Here is a 22,717-nt window from a genome sequence, read left to right as displayed (position 1 = left end):
CCATTCACGGGACATCTGTAAGCTCTGGCCCACCCCGCAACACAAACTTTTTGCATGTTTGCATACGCTCTGCCCAGTTCTGGACCCGTTTTGTAGGATAATCACGTGGAAACTAGTTATTTGGGATGTTTGCCACATGATGCCTGAGGTGTGCTGTGGCTATTACTTTAAGGGGGTGGTGTAGCAGGCACTTTATACCATTATTCAATAAGAAGGATGACTGTACTATACGTGGGGACAGAAAATTACAATAAATTGCTGTAAAGTTGTGATCTAATTTTTGCAGTTGGTGATTTACACCAATTTACTGTTGCTTTGTAGTTCAAGCAAATTCGATTCCTTGACACTTGTGAGAATTACAAAACTTATTGCAAACTTGGTTACATTCTGACTAAAAGATCTGCCATAGGCATACGTTATAATCCATATAACATTAAAAAAAAGCGCAAAACACGGGGTAACATCTCCTTTACAGAAAATCATACTGGTCTGTCTAAAAAATGACTAAAACAGGTACCCCCCCCCCCCCCCCTCCAAATTCCAAATGAGCAATAATGAGACTGGTGACTTGTGAAGAGCAGAACTCAATATATAATATGTATTTCATTAGATGGCAAGAAGTCTCCCAGCGATAATGTGAACCAAATGTGACTTAAAATGTTTTCCATGTGTCCCCGGGATAACCTCCTACCTGCATCAGTTGCCATAGACACATCCCTTCCAGATGTGGGGTGTCTTCCTCCCATCCCAGACGTGTCTGGTCTGCATGGCCTCTCCTTGTCACTCTCCTTTCGGATCACGATGACTGCCTCTTTGTTCAGCTTGGCTCTGTGTAAAGAGCTAAGGGCATCTCCATGAGCTGCGCCTTGTAGAGAGTGGCCATTGATAGAGAGGATGCGGTCTCCTCGCTCAATGATGGTGTCATGTGACGTGGTGGCCTTAGAAAAGACTCTGTGCACCTGGAATAAGAGAATGGAGGATGAATGATTAGACGTATAATATATGCTGTGTGTATATATGTATACACTGATGGTCTGGGGGTACCTGATTACGAGGGACCACCCAACAGCTAAATGGAACCTTTGCATACACAGGGCACATCATCAATAAAACCTACATTCAAATGTATAGATCCTTGCAGCAAGGATTAACTTTGCTGACAACTGTTGGGTCCTCGTAAAGATGGAGTAACGCCCCACAGCTCAACCACCAGGCATGGTTGTCGTAAGCCATCACAGTACTCAGTGACAACTTAATTCACAGACCACTCCTTCGTTAAATCAAATCTTCACCTATAAATATATGTCCTCTTCTATGATATCACTTGTCACTATGTCAACAAATATGGTGGCCCTCACATTACCAAGCTTTCCTAAAGGCCTCCATGTGTCCCTATGTAACCTCGCTACATTGTATCTGCATATGTTGAATACATTCACAATTTCCAGTGATGTTAAAACCACTTGTTGCAGCTTTTGTGCATAAACGTTTTTCGATCCCATTCTTTCTTTGCTTTGAATCCGTGCCTGGCGATGCACAGAAGTGGCTCTGTAGGAAGGTGTACAGTAAAACAGCTGCCAGTGATGGACCTTTCTAAGAATGAGGACTAACAAAAGTGGCTCTGGCTAAGCTGCAATAACACACACAACCTGTGGACAGGTGTGGCACTGTTTTTGAAAAAAACGCAGTCATGGACGTCTAATCCTGCACAATCTAGGAAGGTGTAAAAGAGCACCAGGGGTGTGTTTATTTTTTGCATCTGATGCTTTTTGTCTTTGTATGGCTTACCTATCTCATGTCTATAACCATTTTTCAGGTGCCCATACACCCTCAAATCTTCCCAGCCAAACGATCATTCAATGGACAGCTATTTCACCGGCCTCTGCCAGAGACCTTCAGTAACAGCTTATCCTCAGGAAGAACAAAAGGATCAGGCAGCAAAATTCAGTGTGCCCAATCCTTCCTTTTCTTCAACATTATCTCTCAAGTAGAGTAGGGAAAACCCATACAGATGCAATAGTTGATCAAAATCGGCAAGTTTAGATGACTTTTCCTTTAGATTTAAGAGGACCTTTAAACACTGACAAATCCAATGGGGATTGATGGGATTTGCTGATCAGTCAAGATGATCCATCTGATAATGACTTACTGTGACTGCCTTCTGCTCCAGGTCAATTCCTCCAGCAATACTGAAACCCAGACCAGCCCCCTCCTCCTTACTCAGGACCACAAAGTAGACATCATCTTTTTTCTGCAGGAAAAAAAAACACAGTAAAACAGTTTTCCAAGCTCCAGACAAAAGACAAAAAACTCTATAGATGGCATGTCCCAAACAGTCCTGGTTGCAAATAATGCACAAATGAGACAGAAATACAGATATAGCAGCGCTCAAATTTTTATTTAAAGGAGCGCCAACCCTAACTTTGTCAGCTTCTAAAAGTGCAGCAGGATGTGCTGCTAATTTTGATTACACACATGGAAGTTATACAAAAGTTTTTGGAGATTCTCAGAACTAGAGATGTGAGAGAACGTTGTATGGTCAGGGTTTCTTCAGCATGTCCTATCAGTAACCACTACATTCTCAAGCCTATAATGACTGATAAGCAACAAAAGGCTAGGCGTTCCTGCATCATCAAGTACAGATACTTCCTCTTCTCTGGAAATGACTGATATCAGGGAACAATAAATTGCATTCATCTGTCCATTCATGTTTAGTGAATTTATGTATTTGCAGTCCTACGTAAAACCATAATAATTTGATATTATAACGAGTTGTGCAAAGCGACAAACTCCTACAAACATCTATCAAGACAAGCCCTGCAATGCAGGAACCAGATGCTGAGGCGAGGAGCCAAATTTAGGGTTTTCTTAATCTTAATCTGGGCAAAGAGCAATCCATTAATTCACAGGGAAATGAGAAGTAGTAACTGGACCACAGTTGTACAAAGCCTAGCTGCACACCCCAGCTGCTGCAGAACCTCTTGATGCATAAAAGTCCTTTCACTATTGGGTAAGCACCGGGAAAGGTTGTGATTAGAGATAAGCGAGCACCCAAATGCTCGGGTCCGCGTTATTCGAGTCGAGCTTTTCGTAAAATTCGAGAGCTCTACATGAGTAACGAACCCCATTGACTACAATGGAAGACTCGAGCATTTTTGTATGTGGGACGCCGAGTCTAGAGCTTTTTTTTTTTTTTACTTGGTTCATGTGTTTTCTCTCTCTCCCCCTCCCTCCACCTCCCCCTACCCCCTCTGCCTGCCTGCCAGCCAAAAAATTTGCTATTGACGCGTGCGCTGCGTCACAGCGGGGAGGGGCCAAAACAGGCACGTCACAGCGGGGAGGAGCCAAAAAACTGGGGCGGGGTCGAACACAGCGTGATGCTCGTTCGAGTAACGACCACCATCGAGTACGCTAATACTCGAACGAGCATCAAGCTCGGCAGAGTACGTTTACTCAACTCTAGTGATAGTGAAAGGAGGTAAGAACAGAGCTGGAAGAGGTAAGTAACGTCGCAGCTTACGGTGGTCTCCAGAAGGATTTGTTATTGGTAGTCCACTCCATAGTAAGCTCACACAGACTTCACAACCCTGGACACCACCATTTATGTCCCTTTTTACACCTCAGTGTGTCATTTCAAACCATAGCCTTAATTTTCTTCCTTCCAACCGCCTTCCACAGACTTTGAGACAGGCTCCTTTATAAGCAGTACATATACACAGTAATATCTTGATACAACTCAGATTTGCCCTATTGTGACTGGAGTGCTCTGCTCTTTAGCACATGTACAACAAAGTTCCCACAAAAACCACAAAGACGTAAATGGCATGAAAGTACTGGACAGCAAAAAATGCTGCCTTATAATAAACCAACATGCCAAATCAAACACACTGCATATAAATCCTACAAATTGATGTCCAAACGATGACCTTGTAAAACTGTGATATCACATTTCAATGCAATTTACCACAAAGCAGGAGATCTTCATCCAGCATGTCCAATAAAATGACTATAAACACATAATAAAATACACCATACAATAAAAAGCCAAAAACAACTGGAATAATAGATACAAATATCTAAAAAGGTAGATAAATAGGCAAATATTAAACCTCAAAAAAGTTTACTTTTCAGACGTGTATTCCTTGAACAAGTGGACTGGTCTATGGAGCCCAAAGCAGTAATTATGCTGGGCTGTCCGTCAGTTTAATGGCAGCTCTGTTCTATGATCTTCATCTCAGCTGCTAAGCCACAGCAAAAATAAAAGGCCCCACTGTACAAGCCCTGCCAACAGGAGATTGTATTTATTACAATCAGCAACCCGACTCCCACCATAAACCTCCAAATATTACGAGCTAAAAGGGAATTGTAAACCACAAACAAGTTAAATTATCATGTAGTGAGAGAGGAAGATTTGCTGGGCCAGGAAAGAATAATCTACAGAGTGTGGATGAAACCTAAAAGAAACCAAAATGAGAACATATCAAAAGTAAATATGAAACCATCCCCAGTCATGGGTCAGGCGTAGGTTACGTTCCCATCGCGGTCCCATTCCACCTTGTTTTATACGAACATATCTAAGATTAAACTGTAATGATTTTTCATGAATCAGAGCAAATATTTCTCATACCACAGACTCCATGGGGTAATATCTTAAGAAAACAAGGAGAGAAAAGAATATGTAATTACCTGGTCCTTGGAGTCTAGTACTAAATACAGGAGTTGACAGAGTTTTCAAGGAGATCTTAATAGTTATGCAGTAATTTATCACTCATTACCTTCCACAACTGCCAACTAAGCTATTTTACTATTCAGGACTCTTATGACAACTTTGTCCTTAAAAGGGGTTGTCCCATCAACCCCTGTCCATGGGCATTTTTAGGGCATATTGACATCACAGAGAGGTGACCCCTGCTCTGGACACTGCTCTGTAGGACCAGAGCCAGAGTGGAGTGCTCCTAACTGTCCAGCAGATTTGAGAAGTCAGTGTAATACTTGAATTCTAAAATGCCATGTTGACCACGGCTTTCCCTGGCAAAATTAGCTGTTAGCTGAGGTCGTTGGGAGGCAGGCCTGTGGCGATCAGCTGATTGCTGCCACATCTTTCATATTAAAGGGATAAATAAAATAAATAAATCTTCGTATTTGTATAGCGCCAACTTATTCCGCAGCGCTTTCAGGTCATACATAGTAAAGATTTTCTTTTTTAAATATGTGTATTTCCTGCGCCATCGCAAGGCCCGGGAAATACACATCTATTGTGGATGGGCTGCGGATCGGCAGCCTCCATTAACTTTAATGGAGACCGTTCGCAGCAAAATAGAACATGGTGTGATTTTTCCTCCATTCGCAGAAACTGCAATTCGTTTCCATGAGTGTGAAGAAAAAAGTGCAAGTACATACATTTCAATGCATACCATTTGCTGCTGATCTTTTGTACAGCTGCCAGCCACGGATTCCGCAATGGAAATCCAGTCATGTGAGACTGGCCTTACAGTTCTAGAATATACTAAAAATAAAATGGCACTTAAATGGGAATTTTCTAGTGCATGGTCTACAGAACTGGAAAATGCTTCATGTATTTGTCACGTAATAGTATGCAGGTTAATGGATTGGCATACGGGTGCTACTTAGATAGGCATTTTAGTCATGGTCTAGTCTAGTCATTGAGGAGAAAGAAAATACCTGTTGATCATTCTGCAGAGTTTAGAAGCTCTTGAAATAGACCCACTTAGCTAAAAGAAGTAGTGCCTACCTGCCTACCTGCCTGATCTCCATCACTGAAGGTTTCTATAGCAGCAAGCTGCCTCCCAGCCACAGCCCCTTTAATTAAACTCATTGTTTAATTTGCAATAGCTCTGGGAGGGGGGATAGGGTGAGAAGCAGACAAACTATTTATTCCCCTTAGAAGAAAGGTTTCTGCAGCAAGCCGCCTCCCAGTCAGAAACCAAACTCCTCCTCCCTTTTTTTGCCTAAAACCTACTGAACTACAAGGAGAGGAGGGGTAGATAAAACATATTTTTCTTATGATGCAAATAGAAGACTTCTAAACTAAAATACAGGACATAACAGGATCTTGTGGTGTAGTTAGTATTTGTGTATTTCATATTCCCTATTTTTCACTTATCATTCCCTTAAATAAAACTTTAGTGAAGCATAAAAAGTACAGACAACCCCACGGCACAGATCCAACATAACATTAACGCCTTGTTAAATTCATTAACTGTTTATATAAGTGACCTGACATATGTTCGCAATGTGCTATTAACGACCCTCTATTATATATCAACTCACATTTTGAGATTTGTGGTTGCCCCTGACTAGGCAAAAAGACATTAAACGACAAGAAAGTAGTTTGTAAGTCTGATCCCAACCAGATCCTCCGCAAGATTCTCAGCACAGCCAGCTCTGTGAAACTCAAGTTCCAAAATGGACCTCAAATATGTCCTTTTAGTCCATGCCAGACGAGCATCCAGCAGGTCCAAACCATAAAACGTCTCACATCTCTCCACCAAGAGCTTCCAACAGAATTCCTGTCCATCAGAATCTGGCTGCCCTGCTTGTGACTCCGCTCTAGACGCTCGGTGCCCTTTCTGGGACCAATCGTGCTGCCTCTGAGACAGAATGTACTTTTCATATATTGCATATAAGCTGCTGTAAGGAAAATCAGAGAGATCTGAGAAAATTTGGTGAACTTGGGGAATTATGAAAAATTGTATCAGATGTCCGGAAAGAAAGGTAATAACATGAACGTGGAATAAATCCCATCAGCAGCCCAGAGTGCATGCAAGAATTACTACTGGTAACTTTTATTCTATGCTGAAAACACTACTTTCCAATATGCTTTGTGTTTCAATTCCTCACGGTTTTCAAGATCTCGGTTTTCTGTCATTGAATTAAAATATTCCTGTTAACATTTAGTATCTGAAATCCCCTTAACCTAGTCCTACTTTTCGTAGCTAAGGGTCTGTTACAGTATTTCAGTGTATTTAACAGTTAGGCAGGGTTCACACACGGCGGATTCCCGTCGGAAATCTCGCGGTTTGGCCGCAGCAAAACCCGCGAGATTTCCGCCGGGAGAACCGCCGCGGTTTAAGCCGCGGCGGCTTTGAAGCGGTCCGGCCGCATGCTTTTCCGTTGCGGCCGGCTCTCCCATAGAGGAGAGCGCGGCCGTAACATAAATAAACAAAAAAACGACTGTAAACAGACATGCTGCTTCTTTTGAAACCGCGGCTGCGGTGGCCGTAGCCGCGGTTTTAACAGGATTTACCGCAGCGGATTAGCCGTCCCGTGTGGACGAGGTTTCTGAGAAACCTCGTCCACATGGCTGGCTAATCCCGAGATTAGCGGCCGCGGGCGGATCTGCTGCGGCAAATCCGCCCTGTGTGAACCTAGCCTTAAGGAGGTTTTCACAAACTATTTTGTACTGTTTCCACCCAGAAAAATATACTTGTTGATGTTTTTTCCCTTTTCTGGGTTTCCCTCAGCACCAGTGCTAACTGTACTATTGAAGGTTGGCTGCTGGTCAGCGTCATATGAGGGGAGATGGCCACAGTTTATCCCCTCATTAACACCCTCCAAAAAATATTAATAGAAGTGTTATAATACATTATATGTACCTAAAATGGTACCAATAAAAACTACAAATTGCCATGTAAGACACATGCTCTCATAAGGCCATGTCGATGGAAAAGTTTTTTAAAAAGTTATGGCTTTTGAAGAGTTGAGATAAAAAAAAGGTTGTTGCATCCTTTCAGCAAAAATAAGCCATGTCCTTAAGGCAGTGCTCCCCAACTCCAGTCCTCAGCGCCCCCAACTGGTCATGTTTTCAGGATTTCCTCAGTGTTGCACAGGTGATGTAATTATTGTCGGTGCCTCAGACATTGCCACAGGTGTTCTTACCATAGGAGATCCTGAAAACATGACCTGTTGGTGGTCCCTGAGGGCTTGAGTTGAGAAACACTGCCTTAGGCTGCCTGTCCACGGGAGTTGCGCTATCCCACGGACGGGAGCTGCCGCCCGGGAGCAGGGGCCAGCAGACGGATCTCCGCTGACAAATAGGCTGACCGCAGAGAATCGTGGGAATTCACAGCATGCTGCGAATTGCCGGCCGCGAGCAGAGAATTGCAATGATTCTCTGCTCGTGGACACGGGGCCGGCACTTTGTGGAAATGTGGAAAAATGCTGTAAAGTAAAAATGCTTTAAAAATTAAAAGTGCTAATAATTTAGTTTTGTCAAATAACAAAATGCAAAGTAAATGAACAAAAGAGAAATCTAAATTAAATACACTCTTTGGTGTGACTACCCTTTACCTTCAAAATAGCATCAAAGTCAGGCATTTTGTAGGATTATAGTCGAGTTTATGATCAATCAATTATATCAAACAGATGATAATCATCATTATTTTCATATATAGGTTAAAACACAGTCATTAACCGAAACAGAAAGAGCTGTGTAGGAGCCTTAAAACTGGGCGAGATACAGCCAAACTCTTCTGCAAAAATGAGGTTGTGGAAGACAGTTTCATGTCATAGGTCATACACCATAGCAAGACTGAGCACAGCAACAAGACACAAGGTATTTATACTACATCAACAAGGTTTCTCCCAAGCAAAGATTACAAAGTAAACTGGGGTTTCAGGATGTGCTGTTCAAACTCTTGAGGACGCATAAAAACAGGCAACGTTGGGGACCATAGATGCAGTGGTCAGCCAAGGAAACTTAAGTGCTGCAGATGAAAGACATATCATGCTTACTTCCCTCAAAAGTCGTTGCCATCAGCTCAAAACTGGCAGCAACCAATGGGACCAAGGTACACCATCTCAAGTTCAGAAGAGTCTGGCTGTCCAGAAGTGGTCTTCAAGGAAGAATTTTGGCCAAAAAGCTGTTCCATCAACATAGTAACGAGGCCAAGTGACTCAACTATACAGAAAAACTGAGGTGCAGAAAAATGGCAGCAGGTGCTCCAGACTGATGAGTCAAAATGTGACATATTTGGCTGTAATATAGAAGGCAGTTTGTTCACCAAAGGGCTGGAGAGCGATCAAATAATGAGGGTCTGCAGGCAGCAGTGTAACATGGTGGAGGTTCTTTGCAAGTTTGGGGCTGCATTTAGGCCGCCTGAAGACGGGCATGAAAGAGCCGGGGCCGTGGGAGCAGGCGAGTGACACGCTGCTCCTTGCAGACGCTCGAGTCGGGTCCCGCTGTGAGAATTCTCGCAGCCGGATCCGACCCGGCCGTCTGCAGGCGGCATTAAGCAAACGTTTTCCTCAATGCTGAGAAATACAGACTGATATTTATCCATCATGCAATATAATCAGGTAGGCGTCTGATTGGTTCCAAATTTATTCTGCAGCAGGACAACAACCCGAACATAGAGCCAATGTCATAAAAAAACTATCTTCTGTGTAAGGCCTCCTGTCCACGGGCGTAGCGATATCCCGCGGCAGATCTCCGCTGCATGAGCCGCCGCTGGGGAGCAGGGGAGAGCAGATAGGCTCATCGCGGCAAATCGGAGCATGCTGCGATTTGAATCCCGCGAGCAGAGAATCGCTATGATTCTCCGCTCGTGGACAGGGGGCTGCGCTTGGAAACCCTTCACTGCGTTACCCGCAGCTGGATTATCGCCGCGGATGACGCAGTGAACAATCACCCGTGGACAGGCAGCTTGAGGAAGAACAAGGAGTCCTGGAAGTGATGATATCCCCACCCCCTCTCCCCCAAAGCTCAACATCAAGTCCGTGTTTGATTACATGAAGAGACAGAAGTATTTAAACAAGCTACATCCACAGAGGATCTGTGCTTAGTTCTCCAAGATATTTGGAACAACCTCCCTGCAGAGTGCCTTCGAAAACTGTGTGCAAGTGTACCTAGAAGCATTGATGCCGTTTTGAAAGGCAAAGGGCGGTCACAGCAAATACTGATTTGATTTACTTTTCTTTTTCACTTGCATTTTGTTAAAAGACAAAAATTAAACTATTACGACTTCTATTTTTGAAAGTATTCTTACATTGCAGTATTTTTCCCACACCTGCCTAAAATCTTTGCACAGTTCTGTAGATCAAGATTATTATTAAATATGTAATCTGCTGATGCAACATTCCCTTTAAACCACATCTTAACCCCTTTGGAGACATGCAACGTACATGTACATCACATGTATGCAGAATGTTAATGTGAAGCAGGTGTGAGAGCCAAGCCTGCACACACAGCTGAAGCTGGAGTTAACTATGATCACGGTCGTTGACCATTTAGATGCTGCTGTTAATTCTGACAACTGCATTTAAATGTCCCAATAGAAGGGGGGAGCTCCCTTTGTCATGTAAACAGTTAGCCTGCCATAAGATCGCAGGCCGCTGTTTGTCTAGCATGGCTGCCTGGGGCCTTGTGAAGACTCCCAGGGCCGCCCTTGATGTTTGTCTATTTAAATTAATCTGCCATCTTGAATATGCTGTTCAAACTGCTGGTCTCATCAGTGACTGACAGTTATCTGTGAATGACTCTACATACAGAAATAGCTGTCAATCACTGATAGTAGCACTCATTAGACCACTCAGCCCAGAATGTGCAGAGATTAAATGAATAAAATACAAGTTAAAATCAATCTTTTCCCATAAAACTATATGTCAGTCTGGTCCCCCTGCTCTATAACCTGCTACCCGCAGTTTGCAAAGCATGTTGGAGTTGACAGGTTCCTTTTAAGTCTGGCTTGTGAAAAAGTGTTTAATAGAATGCCTGTTAAATGACAATATACCACAATACTGAAGTATTGCAGTATATTCCATAAGCAATCAACCGATGCAGCCAATAACTTGCCTCAATGTTGGTACTGTTAAAGCCAGTGATTGGCTACAGTGTTCCCATACTTGGGGTCCTTTTACACCGAATGTTCAGTTTATCACTGGATCGTGCTGAACTGAACGATAATTGTTCAGTGTAAACACAGCCAGTAACTGAACGACAAATGATGATTTGCTTGCTTATCTGTTATTATTCAGTTCATACAGGCATAAAAATCAGATGTCGGTCTGCTTGTATAAAAGGCAGTCGTTCATCTGTAAACGACTGCCCATTTTCTGTGAAAGGAGGTGGGGGACCAGAAGAGCTCTCCGGCCTGGAACAATTTGTTCGGAATCCCGCACCGCAGGGATTTGAATGATACTCATCCTGCGTAAATGCATGCAGCGACTGAACAAGAATTGTTTCGTTTCTGCATTCGGAAAACTGAACAACGTGTCGTTCAGCGTAAACAGCAGTCGTTCACTTCTGAATAACTGTCTGCTTACTGTGAATGGAGGCGGGCGTGGGGAGAATGCTCCTCGGCCTCCATTCTGGCAGTGCTGTGAGAGCCCAGCAATACTCGCTCCTGTGTAACAGCAGAGGAGCGAGCATCACTGAGACGAGTGTCAGGCTTCGTTTGCTCAAGAGCTAGTCCCGTCTAAAAGGACCCTTCGACAGCATGTGACTACACAACCTGAAAGTAGGAAGATGCCAGAGGGGACGGCCATTCATGATTTTAGATTTCTTTTTTTCCCCACTGCCCAAATTCTCTAAGGGAAACATCCTTCCATTGGACCTACCACCATCAACTACAGTTCTTCCTCTCTTTCCGATTAACCAATTAATATCAATCCAAGAATGTATAAAACATAACACGAGCTGATAGCTTCCTGAGGACTAAATGTACTTCATAGTAGATGGAGCCCAGGCTATAATTTCCTGTCTGATATCCAAAACTAAGTGTGAAATTAAAGGGTTTTAGGTATTAGCTCCCTAAATGACAGCAGAGAGACTCTGCAGCTCTTTTACAATTATTTGCACTTTAACAAATTCCAGAACTGTGAAATCTTTTGGCAACGTCTCCCAAGATCAACAGATTTCTTAAATATTAGACAAGCCAAATAAATTGCGAAATACCTTACCACCCAGATATCTGCACGAACTTGTGTCAACTCAGACTACATGTTACATATGGAATAAAATAGAAACAAAACACACACGTACACTCAACTATTTCTCTAATCTGAGGAAAAAGAAGCAATTAGGATATTTTTTCGACCGCAAGGAATAAAGACAGTAAAATCAAGCTAAGTAAACAGTAGACGCCCCAAACCACAAAAATGCATAATAACAATTCTACTAGTCTAAGCGCCCACCATACTGCCTGGAAGTCAAGGATTTTGTTTCATAGTCTACTCCCCTCATGGCACAGGTCTAAGATTTTATTAATGGGGATGTTTAATTTAGAAAGACAGTTTTTGAATACCCTATTCTGATTTAATAAATCAGGACTCTCTTCTGATAGCCGGAATGAAAAGGGGCTGTTAAGAGCGTCTCTTGCTCTGGAGGACTCAAAACATTAGTGCATTACAAAGACTGTGTAATACTTCATTTCTCCTGTGGTGACACTGCAGGGAAAAAGAACAGTTGCTGCTGCATTTCTGCACGAATCACAGAGGATCGTTTGAGTCCCCGGAGGGGGGTCTTAGACAACCAAGAATAGGACAGGACCTGGAACTGGTGGACAAGAGGGATATCATCAGAGAAGACGAGCACAGGTAATATACCCCCTCCCCTCCTGTCATAGGACAGAATTTTGTCATGGGACTAGAGGGTTGTTTTAAATGTTATTACCACTTCCTACTGCTGCATCAAACCTGTAAGGCTCATATTCATGGCACGCGCGGATTTTTCAAGCGGATTTCCGCAGCGGATGCACTGCGAGTTATTGTTAAATTGATTTTTTATTGCTTGCAGAAGATCATGGATTCCTTCTTTTTTCCCGCACAGATGCACTGTGGATCATCTGCGCGGAAGAAATCTGCAACTCCACCTCCCAGCTTTTTTCCCATGTTCCTAATTGAATTCAACCTCCAAATCTGCACTGATCTGCAATTGTATTTGCAGATGCACTGCAGATTGTACGCTTCCATAGAGATAAATGGAGCCCATCCGCACATCATCCACAATAAAATGGAGTATGCTGCAATTTTTTTCCCGCGCATGCCATCCGCAAATCAAAAAAATCAAATCCGCAGGTATTAAATTAGGTGCGGATGCCCCATTCTTCTCTGTGGGCTGTTTGAACACGCGGATTCTGAAATTCAATTTTGTCCGTGGACATGAGGCCTAAAACAATTATCTACTCTCAGGCAACCCGTTTTTAAAAAGATATACCTTGCTCAATGGAGCTGAGCTCAATGATAAAGCTCTTTGAACCCTTTGAATACTGCAATGAGATCAAAAAGGATTAAAGGAGTTGGCTTGTTTGGACATGTTAGGGCAATCCGTTGCTAAGCTAAACAGGTAGGTTTTCAACAATGGAACCCAACAGCCAGTGATGGCATGGTATCATTGAGATCAATGGGACATCCATGTATTGCACAGATTGCTGGGTCCTCCAAGGCAAGAACTGCTATTTGTAGCTATTCCCATGGGGTACATTCCGTATTAAAGGGGGTTTCCTGGTTTAGAAAACACATTCAGTTTTTTTTTTATTTTTCCCAAAAACATAGCCCTTTGTGTTTGTGGCTTCTATGGTTGCTCAATAGTACTTGCTTGATGGGTTGCAATACCAGACTCAACCTCTTGACGAAAAAGAGACAGTTTCTAGAAAAACACAACCTACTGACGAGAAAGATACAGTTTCTAGAGTGAAAAAAAGAGCAGACTCGTTTTTTCTGATCCTGGCTGATTCCTTTTAACTAAGATTGCCACAATGGTGCTTAGCATTCTGAATTTTCCAACCTAAAGGTTAGGTGAGCCTTCACAATCTGTGAAACTCAGCACTATGTGAAACAAGTGCTTCCATCTTCCCTGTAACGTGCAGTAATCGGTCACACTCACCTCAACTTGTGTTTTTGCCTCTTGAAGCAGTGCAATAATATCTGATTTGGATTCTACAGAAGTCAAAACAGCCTGTAGTTTTTGTTGGTCCCTGGTGGAGACGATGAGCTGATCCAAGCTAAACATAAACAGATCATTAGAAGGAATGACAGCCTGGCAAAAACTACAGATATTTTCCGACTCAGATCTCAAAAAATGATTTACCTGGATCATGTCTGGGCAAGTAGTAAAGATTTGTGCTTTGGAGACAGACAAACAGAAATGTCTTGGAGGTCGTGATTGGAAACAGCATTGCCGACTGAAATCTTTTACAATCAGTCCAAATGTAAAATATTCAGATATGGCAGTGAAATCAGTGCAATTCTTATCTTTGAAGTATTTTTTTCTACTTCTTAATTGTTTTTAGAAATGTAACCATTTTGAAAGTGACCCTCCGTTCCAGGAAAACATTTGTCCAGGACCCGGGGGGCGAAGAATTACATATTACCCGCACTGCCTCGAATCTGCTGTTTCGCAATGACTATGATGTGATGTTGCTGTCACCACTTGATGTACACTGGGCATCGGTGGTCAGGCATTGCAACCACAGAGGGGTCCATGTGGGCAGGTAATATAATTCCCCCCTTCTGGTTCCTGTACAACCATCACCATCATCCAAACTGGACTACGATTCAGATGGGTAATACTGTACAAGTTCAGTCCAGTCTATTGGCAACTTTTGGCCAAGTTGATTGGATTGTGAACATGAATATTGAATACAGTACATACCTAGATTTCTGTAGTCCTGAATGGCAAATGTGTGTAACACTGCATTAAAGTAGTGTGTGTGTGGGGGGGGGGGGGGGGGATGTGTGAGAAGTGCAAGATTTTTACTGGGCAGAGGGATATACGTATATTCCGGCGTATAAGACGACCTTTTAACCCCGAAAAATCTGCTCTGCAGTCGGGGGCCGTCTTATACGCCAGCTATGCAAAAAAAAAAAGTGTCAAAAAAAAAAAAAAGAACAGTACTCACCTCCCCCGGCGTTCTGCGATGCTGCTGCGGGCTGTCGCTCCCTCCTTGTCCCCGACAGAGCATTGCTTTCTGGATGCGGGGCTTGAAATCCCCGCCTCCAGAAAGCTAATGCTGTGATTGGCTAACACATGCGGCGTCAGGCAATCACAGCCATTCAATGACATCATTGAATGGCTGTGATTGACTAACTCACGCAGCGTCAGCCAATCACAGCCATTCAATCCAGAAAGCAATGCTCTGTCGGGGACAAGGAGGGAGCGACAGCCTGCAGCAGCGCCGCAGAACGCCGGGGGAGGTGAGTACTGGTTTTTAATTTTTTTTACACCGTATTCCAGGCGTATAAGGCGACAGTTGGGGGGTCGTCTTATACGCTCCGTCACCTTATACGCCGGAATATACGACGTATATATTGAAGCACAACTAGATACATTTGTTATGCCAAAAAATAAATAAAATCGCACCTGCAACATGATCTATTGACCTAACAATTTAAGGATACATCCTATCATCAAAATGTGAAAAAAAAAGAAGGATTTGGGAATTTCGATACAAGTACTGTGCAGCAGCTGCAAAAACAAATACGATTTTATAGTGTATAAAATGAAATAAAAACCTGTAATCCTAATGTAATATTACCCCTCTATAAATCCCTTCCGAGACGACATCTTGAATACTGGATTCAGTTTTAGCACACATTGTGAAAGGAATATAGCAGAGCTGGAAAGGGTTCAAAGGTGGGCGACTAGATTGTTAAATGGGGTGGGAGGTCTCAACCTTTTAACAAGAAGTTTAACCCCTTAGTGACCAAGCCTGTTTGCGCCTTAATGACCAGGCCAAATTTTGCAAATCTGACATGTGTCACTTTAACATGGAAAAACACCAGAAAGGTTTTGCATATCCAAGCGATTCTGACATTGTTTTTTCGCCACATGTTGTGCTTCATTTAGGCGGAAAAAATAGACCGATAGAAATTGTGTTTATTTATTAAAAGCGCCAAAATTGGGAAAATTTTGAAAAAATCGTCATTTTTTCACATTTCCAACTGCAATATCTTAAATATGTGCAAACATAATATAGAAATTTTTGCTAAGATTTATATTTCCACCCGTTTACTTTATTTTGGGCGCACATTGGAAAAACTTTTGTTTTTTTTTAACTATTTAGGAGACGTACAAATTTAACATTACTTTTTAGCATTTTGAGGAACACTTTGTTTTCCTATACCAAGCCGAGATTGGAAAGGCTCATGAGTGTCAGAATAATAGATACCCCCCCAAATGACCTCATTTTAAAAACTACACCCCTTAATGTATTCACTGAGGGGTGTCATGAGTATTTTGACCCCACAGTTTTTTTTCAGGAATTAATTCAATTTAGAGGAGAAAAAGTAAAATTTCATATTTTTGCAAATCTGTCATTTTAAAGACATATTTTTTTCCTATAGTTTACATGAAAATCAGGATTTACACCCCAAAATGGATACCCCTATTTCTCCCGTGTTCAGAAATATACCCATTGTGGCCCTATTGTTATATCTGAGTCCACAACGGGGCCCAAAATGAAAGGAGTAGTCAGTGTCTTTCAAAACAGAAATTTTGCTTGAAGTCCTTTTAGGCCCCATAGCACACATGTAGAGTTCTTGAGCGCCCAAAACCATAGAAAACCCCCACAAATGACCCCATTTTGAAAACTAGACCCCTTAAGGAATTTATCTAGGGGTGTACTGCATATTTTGACCCCACAGTTTTTGAATGAATTCAAACCAAGCAAAAGGAAAAAATTGTGATTTTCGTTTTTTTTGGCAATTCTGTCATTTTAAAAACAGCTTTTTTTGTACAGCACACATATGAAGGAAGACTTGCACCCAAAAATGGATACCCCTGTTTGTCCCGTGTTCAGAGACATACCCATTGTGGCCCTAATCTTATGTCTGGATACACAACGGAGCCCAAAATGAAAGGAGCGACCGGTGGCTTTCGGAACACAAATTTTGCTTGAAGTCCTTTTAGGCCCCATTGCCCACTTGTAGAGTTCTTGAGCGCCCAAAACCATAGGGAACCCCCACAAATGACCCCATTTTGAAAACTAGACTCCTTAACGAATTTATCTAGGGGTGTACTGCGCATTTTGACCCCACAGTTTTTGAATAAATTCAAGCAAAGCAAAAGGAAAAAATTTGGATTTTTGTTTTTTTGGCAATTCTGTCATTTTAAAAACAGCTTTTTTTGTACAGCACACATATGAAGGAAGACCTACACCCCAAAATGGATACCCCTGTTTGTGCTGTTTTCAGAAATATACCCATTGTGGCCCTAATCTTATGTCCGCATGCACAACGGGGCCCAAAATAAAAGGAGTAATCGGTGGCTTTCAGAACATAGATTTTGCTTGAAGTCCTTTTAGGCCCCATTGCCCACTTGTAGAGTTCTTGAGCGCCCAAAACCATATAGAACCCCCACAAATGACCCCATTTTGAAAACTAGACCCCTTAACGAATTTATCTAGGGATGTACTGCATATTTTGACCCCACAGTTTTTGAATAAATTCAAGCAAAGCAAAAGAAAAAAAATAGGATTTTCATTTTTTGGGCTATTGTGTCAATTTAAAAACAGGTTTTTTTGTACAGCACACATATAAATGAAGGCTTTCACCCCAAAATGGATACCCCTGTTTGTCCCGTGTTCAGAAACATACCCATTGTGGCCCTAATAGACTTACAGGACCCATGGCTAGGCCTACAATGAAAGGAATACCCCTTGGATTTCAGGGTACCACTGAATAAATTTCAGGCCCCATTGCCCACTTGTAGAGCCATTGAGCGGCCAAAACTATAAAGAACCCCCTCAAATGACCCCATTTTGAAAACTAGACCCCTTAACGAATTCATCTAGGGGTGTACTGCGTATTTTGACCCCACAGTATTTGAATGAATCTAAGCAAAGCAGAAGGAAAAAGTTACGATTTTCAATTTTTTTGGCAATTTTTTCAATTTAAAAACAGTTTTTTTGTACAGTGCACATAGGAATGAAGACGTTCACCCCAAAATGGATACCCCCTTTTGTCCCGAGTTCAGAAACATACCCATTGTGGCCCTAATCTACTTACAGGACGCATGGCAAGGCCTATAAAGGACGGAACACCTGTTGGATTTTAGGGCACAACTGAATAAATTCCAGGCCCCATTGCTTATTTGTACAGAATAAAGATTGACTCCCTAAAAATTCCCCCCCTCCCCCTCCACGCCCTTTTTGGCTTTCGCAAATCTTAGATAAAAGTAAAAATGTGAACTGTGTAGTATTTCCGAAGACAGGGGTAATTACGGAGGCTGGTTGGAATGGGCCCATGGGGCAGTAAAACCGGGTATCCCCCCCCCCCCTACTCTCATGCTTTTTGGGGGTATTTCATGACCTCAGTGGCGGGTATGGGGTGTAAAAAGTGGCGTTCCGTGAGTCTCCGTAAGCTTGATGAGGTGCGGCGGTCTCACACAGAAGGCGCTCAACAAGGTGCTCCTGGAACTGCAGGAAAGCGAGCGTTCCCGGGGCTTCTTGTAAAATACGTATCACAGGTAGCGGTCTGAATAACGCCGGGCTCACGTGGGTGCAGGCGGAATCCGCTTGCGGAGGCCCGCAGCGGATCCCATCTGTGAGCCCGGCTGTGACCCTGCGTACGGCTGCGTAATGTACTGCGCATAACTGCCTACTCACACAGGCGGTCATGCACAATACACCTTTTTTTTGTTTAGATTTCCCGCACCATCGCTTAGCGATGACGCAGGTACCCGCAGCCCGTATACAACGTAGCTGCATATGGGCTGCAGGTATATCCATGACCATGGAGCACAATGGGCTCTATGTTGCCGATATCCGCAGTAAAATAGAACCTGCTGCGTTCTCTTTTCTGCGAGTGGATTACGCAATTCCAACCCGCTAATGTGAGCGGAATTGTGTAATCCAATGCGATTGATCTGCATAATACCACGGATCAGACGCATGCGGAATCCGTCATTCCTATCCGGTCATGTGAGACCGGCCTAAGGTAGATCGCTACCTTTTTATCACGTGACCGGGGACCGCTCAACGAGGCCCCTGGTCACTGCTCCAGGCTCTCTGTGACCGTTGGTCGCTGGGAGCAAGGAGATTTTAAGTTTCCTGGGCTCCCTGACTCCTGCGCATGTGTCCGGCTTTTTGCCGGCAATCGCATGTGCAGAATCCTGGAAGGTCCACGGAGGAAGATCGCGACGGGATTCAAATACGCAGGCCTCCGGTAAAAAGTTTCATCTCCTCTCACCGATCGCATCAGTGAGGGGAGATGAAACTTCAAATTTTTTTTTTTACTTTTACGTGATCGCCATTATTGGATAATGGCGATCACGTGACCAGGAACCGCTCACCGCGGACCCCCATTAAATCTCCAGGCTCTCGGCTACGTTTTGTAGCCAGGAGCAGGGAGAATTTAAATTATCCTGGCAATCCACAGCTTTTGCGCATGCGCCCGCCATTTTGGCGACGGGCGCGTGTGCAGAAGCTGTGGTAAGGTCCGCGGATAAATCTGGGGGCCTTAGGTACGTACTTTCATCCTCCCTCACGGATATGATCCATGAGGGGAGATGAAACGTACGCTTTTTAAACTTTTAAAAACTTTTTTTTAACTTTTTTTTTTTTTTACTTTTTTACACTTTTTTTTCACTTTACATGATCACTGTCATCCATTGGATGACAGTGATCATGTCCCCGGGATAATCTCTCTGCTCCTAGCTACACATGGCAGCCAGGAGCAAAGGGATTTTAAATTTCCCGGGGCTCGAGCCCGTCTGTGCACGCGCCCGATGTCAATCATCGGGCGCGCATGCGCAGACGGGGATTCGGGTCCCGGGACATCGGGACACCGCTGAGGACTGGGGGTGAGTATTTTCACCTCCCCTCATGGATCCGATCCATGAGGGGAGGTGAAACTGACTTTTTTAAAACTTTTTTAAAACTTTTTCGCGATCGCCGCTAACCATTGGATAACGGCGATCGCGGTACCGGGGACCGCTCACCGCAGTCCCCGCTGACATCTCCTGCCTCCCGGCTACCTACAGGAGCCGGGAGCCAGGAGATTTTAAATCTCCCGCGCCGCCGGGCCTTCTGCGCATGCGGCTGACGTAATGCCGCCTGGCGCGCATGCGCAGAAGACCGGCTTCGGGCCCCGGAGCGGCAGGAGAGCGGGGAGCAGCGTGCCAGACCTCGGTGAGTAATTTCAGCTGCTCCGATGGATCCGATCCATCAGAGCAGCTGAATCTTTAACTTTTTGGGCACTTTTATTTACTTTTTTTGCGATCGGCGCTATCCATTGCATAGCGCCGATCGCAATGCCGGGGGGGGCTCCGAACAGCCCGGGATGACAGCTCCATGCTGTCAGCTACCTGCGGACACCGACAGCATGGAGCTGTCACGTCCACAGCCCGAGGGGCACTATTCTCTGCAGGAAGCATGTTTTTACGTCCTCAGAGAATAGAGCCCACTTCGGGAGGACGTAAAAACACTATGGGCTGGTCGTTAAGGGGTTAAAAAAACAGACTTGTTCAACTTGGAAAAAAGCCACCTTAAAGGTCATCCCATTTAAAATGATGATATATTATAACTTAACTGGACTTATAAAATATATCACATTTTGGAGATGGGGATTCTTTCTGTGGCTCTGCTGAATAAAACCGCTGTCCTATCAATGATTTATTAGACCTGGAACAATTTTAAGATACTTTGTCATACAAAAGGATGTTTTAATTTTTCCGCTATTGGCAGAATATTCATTTAAAAGACATATATAAATTGAATCGGAGAAATAAAAGAATTGTGAGCTTGGGCTAAATAATGGAAGGTGGTAATTTGAATATTTGGCAACAATTAAAGTTGAAATATTATTTGCATTATTAGTAGTTTTACTTTCTATCAATTACTGCATGTTTTTTTGCAGAGAAATATAGAGTATTTGAAGGTTTGTGAAACCCCTAAGAGGAGTGGAGTTGATGATGAATTCAACATCTGTTAAAGGTTCAGCATTTAGATTCTATAAAGTGGCTAGTGATTCAGAAACAGAGACCTTCTCCTTTTAGATATATTGGTCTTTGGAAAGCAAACCTTAAACAACAGGTCTCGTTTTTTAAGGGAGTTTTACTCCAGCTTATAGGGTCTCGGAGTCTTGCATTATTCATGACTTGAATTGTTCCCCATGGAAGCTAAAGAAGTTCTATCCAGAAAGAGAATTATCAAGTCCCAAATGTGGTTATTGTGATGTGGATAATTATCTTTTTTGGTCTTGCTCTTACATGAATGATTTTCAGAAAGGTGATTAATGTAATTACTCAATTGTATGGTCTTCATGGTCACCTAAATCCTAGACTATGTGTACTGGGAGAACGGTCATCTATTGTTAGGGATAGTATAAAGAAGGCTGAAGCAACATTGCTTTTTTGGGGAGGAGGTATATTCTTAATCTGTGAATTAGTATTTTTTCCTACGTGCGAAATGTGAAGAGATTGGTTAGCTGATATATCATGATTGAAAAAGTAGTATAAGTTCAAAAAAGTGAATGTGCATCTTTTACTTGGGAACCCTAGTTTGGAAAATTAATGGTAAAAGAAGCTCTCGATATTGATTAAGTCTTTGGGTACAGTCTGGGGATAGGAGAGAAAGGAGAGATTTTTTTTTCTTTTTTTATATTTGTGCTGTTATTGTATTGTAGGTTTCTTTTTGAATTGCTTTGTCTAATAATATTGATTTCTCTATTGGATCTAAAAATTATTGTGTGCGCGCTAAGGTATTATGTCGCTCTCACACGCAATATGCAATAAAAACCACTCGTGTAAGGCCTTTACACGGTTATTGCTAGTGTGAAAACAAATAAACTGTTAAAAAACTGTAATTGTACGTGAAGGCAATGCAGAACTGGCACATGATTCATTCCTTCCAGGGACCTTACAAAGAACCTGGGGACATTCATTACATGTGAAGGAAAGTGATTTAGATATCTATATAGAAAAGGGTTCTTTACTAGAGATGAGCGAGCGTACTCGGAAAAGCATTACTCGCTCGAGTAATTGGCTTTATCCGAGTATCGCTGTGCTCGTCCCTGAAGATTCGGGTGCCGCTGCGGCTGACAGGTGAGTCGCAGCGGGGAGCAGGGGAGAGCGGGCGGGAGAGAGGGAGAGAAAGATCTCCCCTCCGTTCCTCCCCGCTCTCCCCTGCAGCTCCCCGCTCCGTGCCGGCACCCAAATCTTCAGGGACGAGCACAGCAATACTCGGATAAAGCAAATTACTCGAGCGAGTAGTGCTTGTCCGAGTACACTCGCTCATCTCTATTCTTTACACTTAAAATAGTGAAAACGCATATGGTAACAGCATTTCGAAAAAGTCTGGATGCTTATCTACTAAGAAATGACATTGAGGGTTATTATCAAGCAAGCCACCAAAAACACCACCAAAAACATTTATTGATATATAGATGATAAATGTTTGATCACCATGGGTCCGACCACCGGGGCACCCAGTGATCCCAAGAATGACAGGTCCAACTCCTCTATGACAATTAAGCAGCGATCACATGCTCAAATGATGCTCCATTCAATTATGGGACAGGCAAAGATCAATGCACTTGACAAGTTGCCTTCGTCCAACAGAAGTGAAAGCAGAGGTGATCACGAATGTGCAACATCACTCCATTCACATGGGGTATTTGAGGGTGCCATTCTGAAGATCACTGGGGGTCTCAGAAGACGGACCCCCAGTGATCAGACATTTGGTGTCTTTGGTGGTAAAACCCCATTTAATAATCTATAATTGATTATGAGAAATTAAACTTGTTGGACCGGTCTCTATTT

At 43.1% G+C, this 22,717-nt stretch overlaps 1 protein-coding gene across 3 annotated transcripts in view; it reads right to left on the bottom strand.

The window, feature by feature from the left end:
• The window catches only part of PDZD2 (PDZ domain containing 2), a 326,060-nt gene that overhangs the window by 17,545 nt on the left and 285,798 nt on the right, over positions 1–22,717 (bottom strand). For all 3 annotated transcript variants that reach the window (XM_066602486.1, XM_066602487.1, XM_066602488.1), the window contains 3 exons: positions 13,844–13,961; positions 2,150–2,251; positions 692–959 (listed from right to left, as the gene is read on the bottom strand). In XM_066602486.1, coding sequence (XP_066458583.1) covers positions 692–959; positions 2,150–2,251; positions 13,844–13,961 — 488 coding nt within the window. The remainder of the gene's footprint in view (positions 1–691; positions 960–2,149; positions 2,252–13,843; positions 13,962–22,717) is intronic.

This window comes from Eleutherodactylus coqui, chromosome 5, assembly GCF_035609145.1.
Source record: "Eleutherodactylus coqui strain aEleCoq1 chromosome 5, aEleCoq1.hap1, whole genome shotgun sequence".
Classification (NCBI taxonomy): domain Eukaryota; kingdom Metazoa; phylum Chordata; class Amphibia; order Anura; family Eleutherodactylidae; genus Eleutherodactylus; species Eleutherodactylus coqui.
The sequence above is the reverse complement of the archived record's forward strand: the minus strand, read 5'-3'. Positions and strand labels throughout refer to the sequence as shown.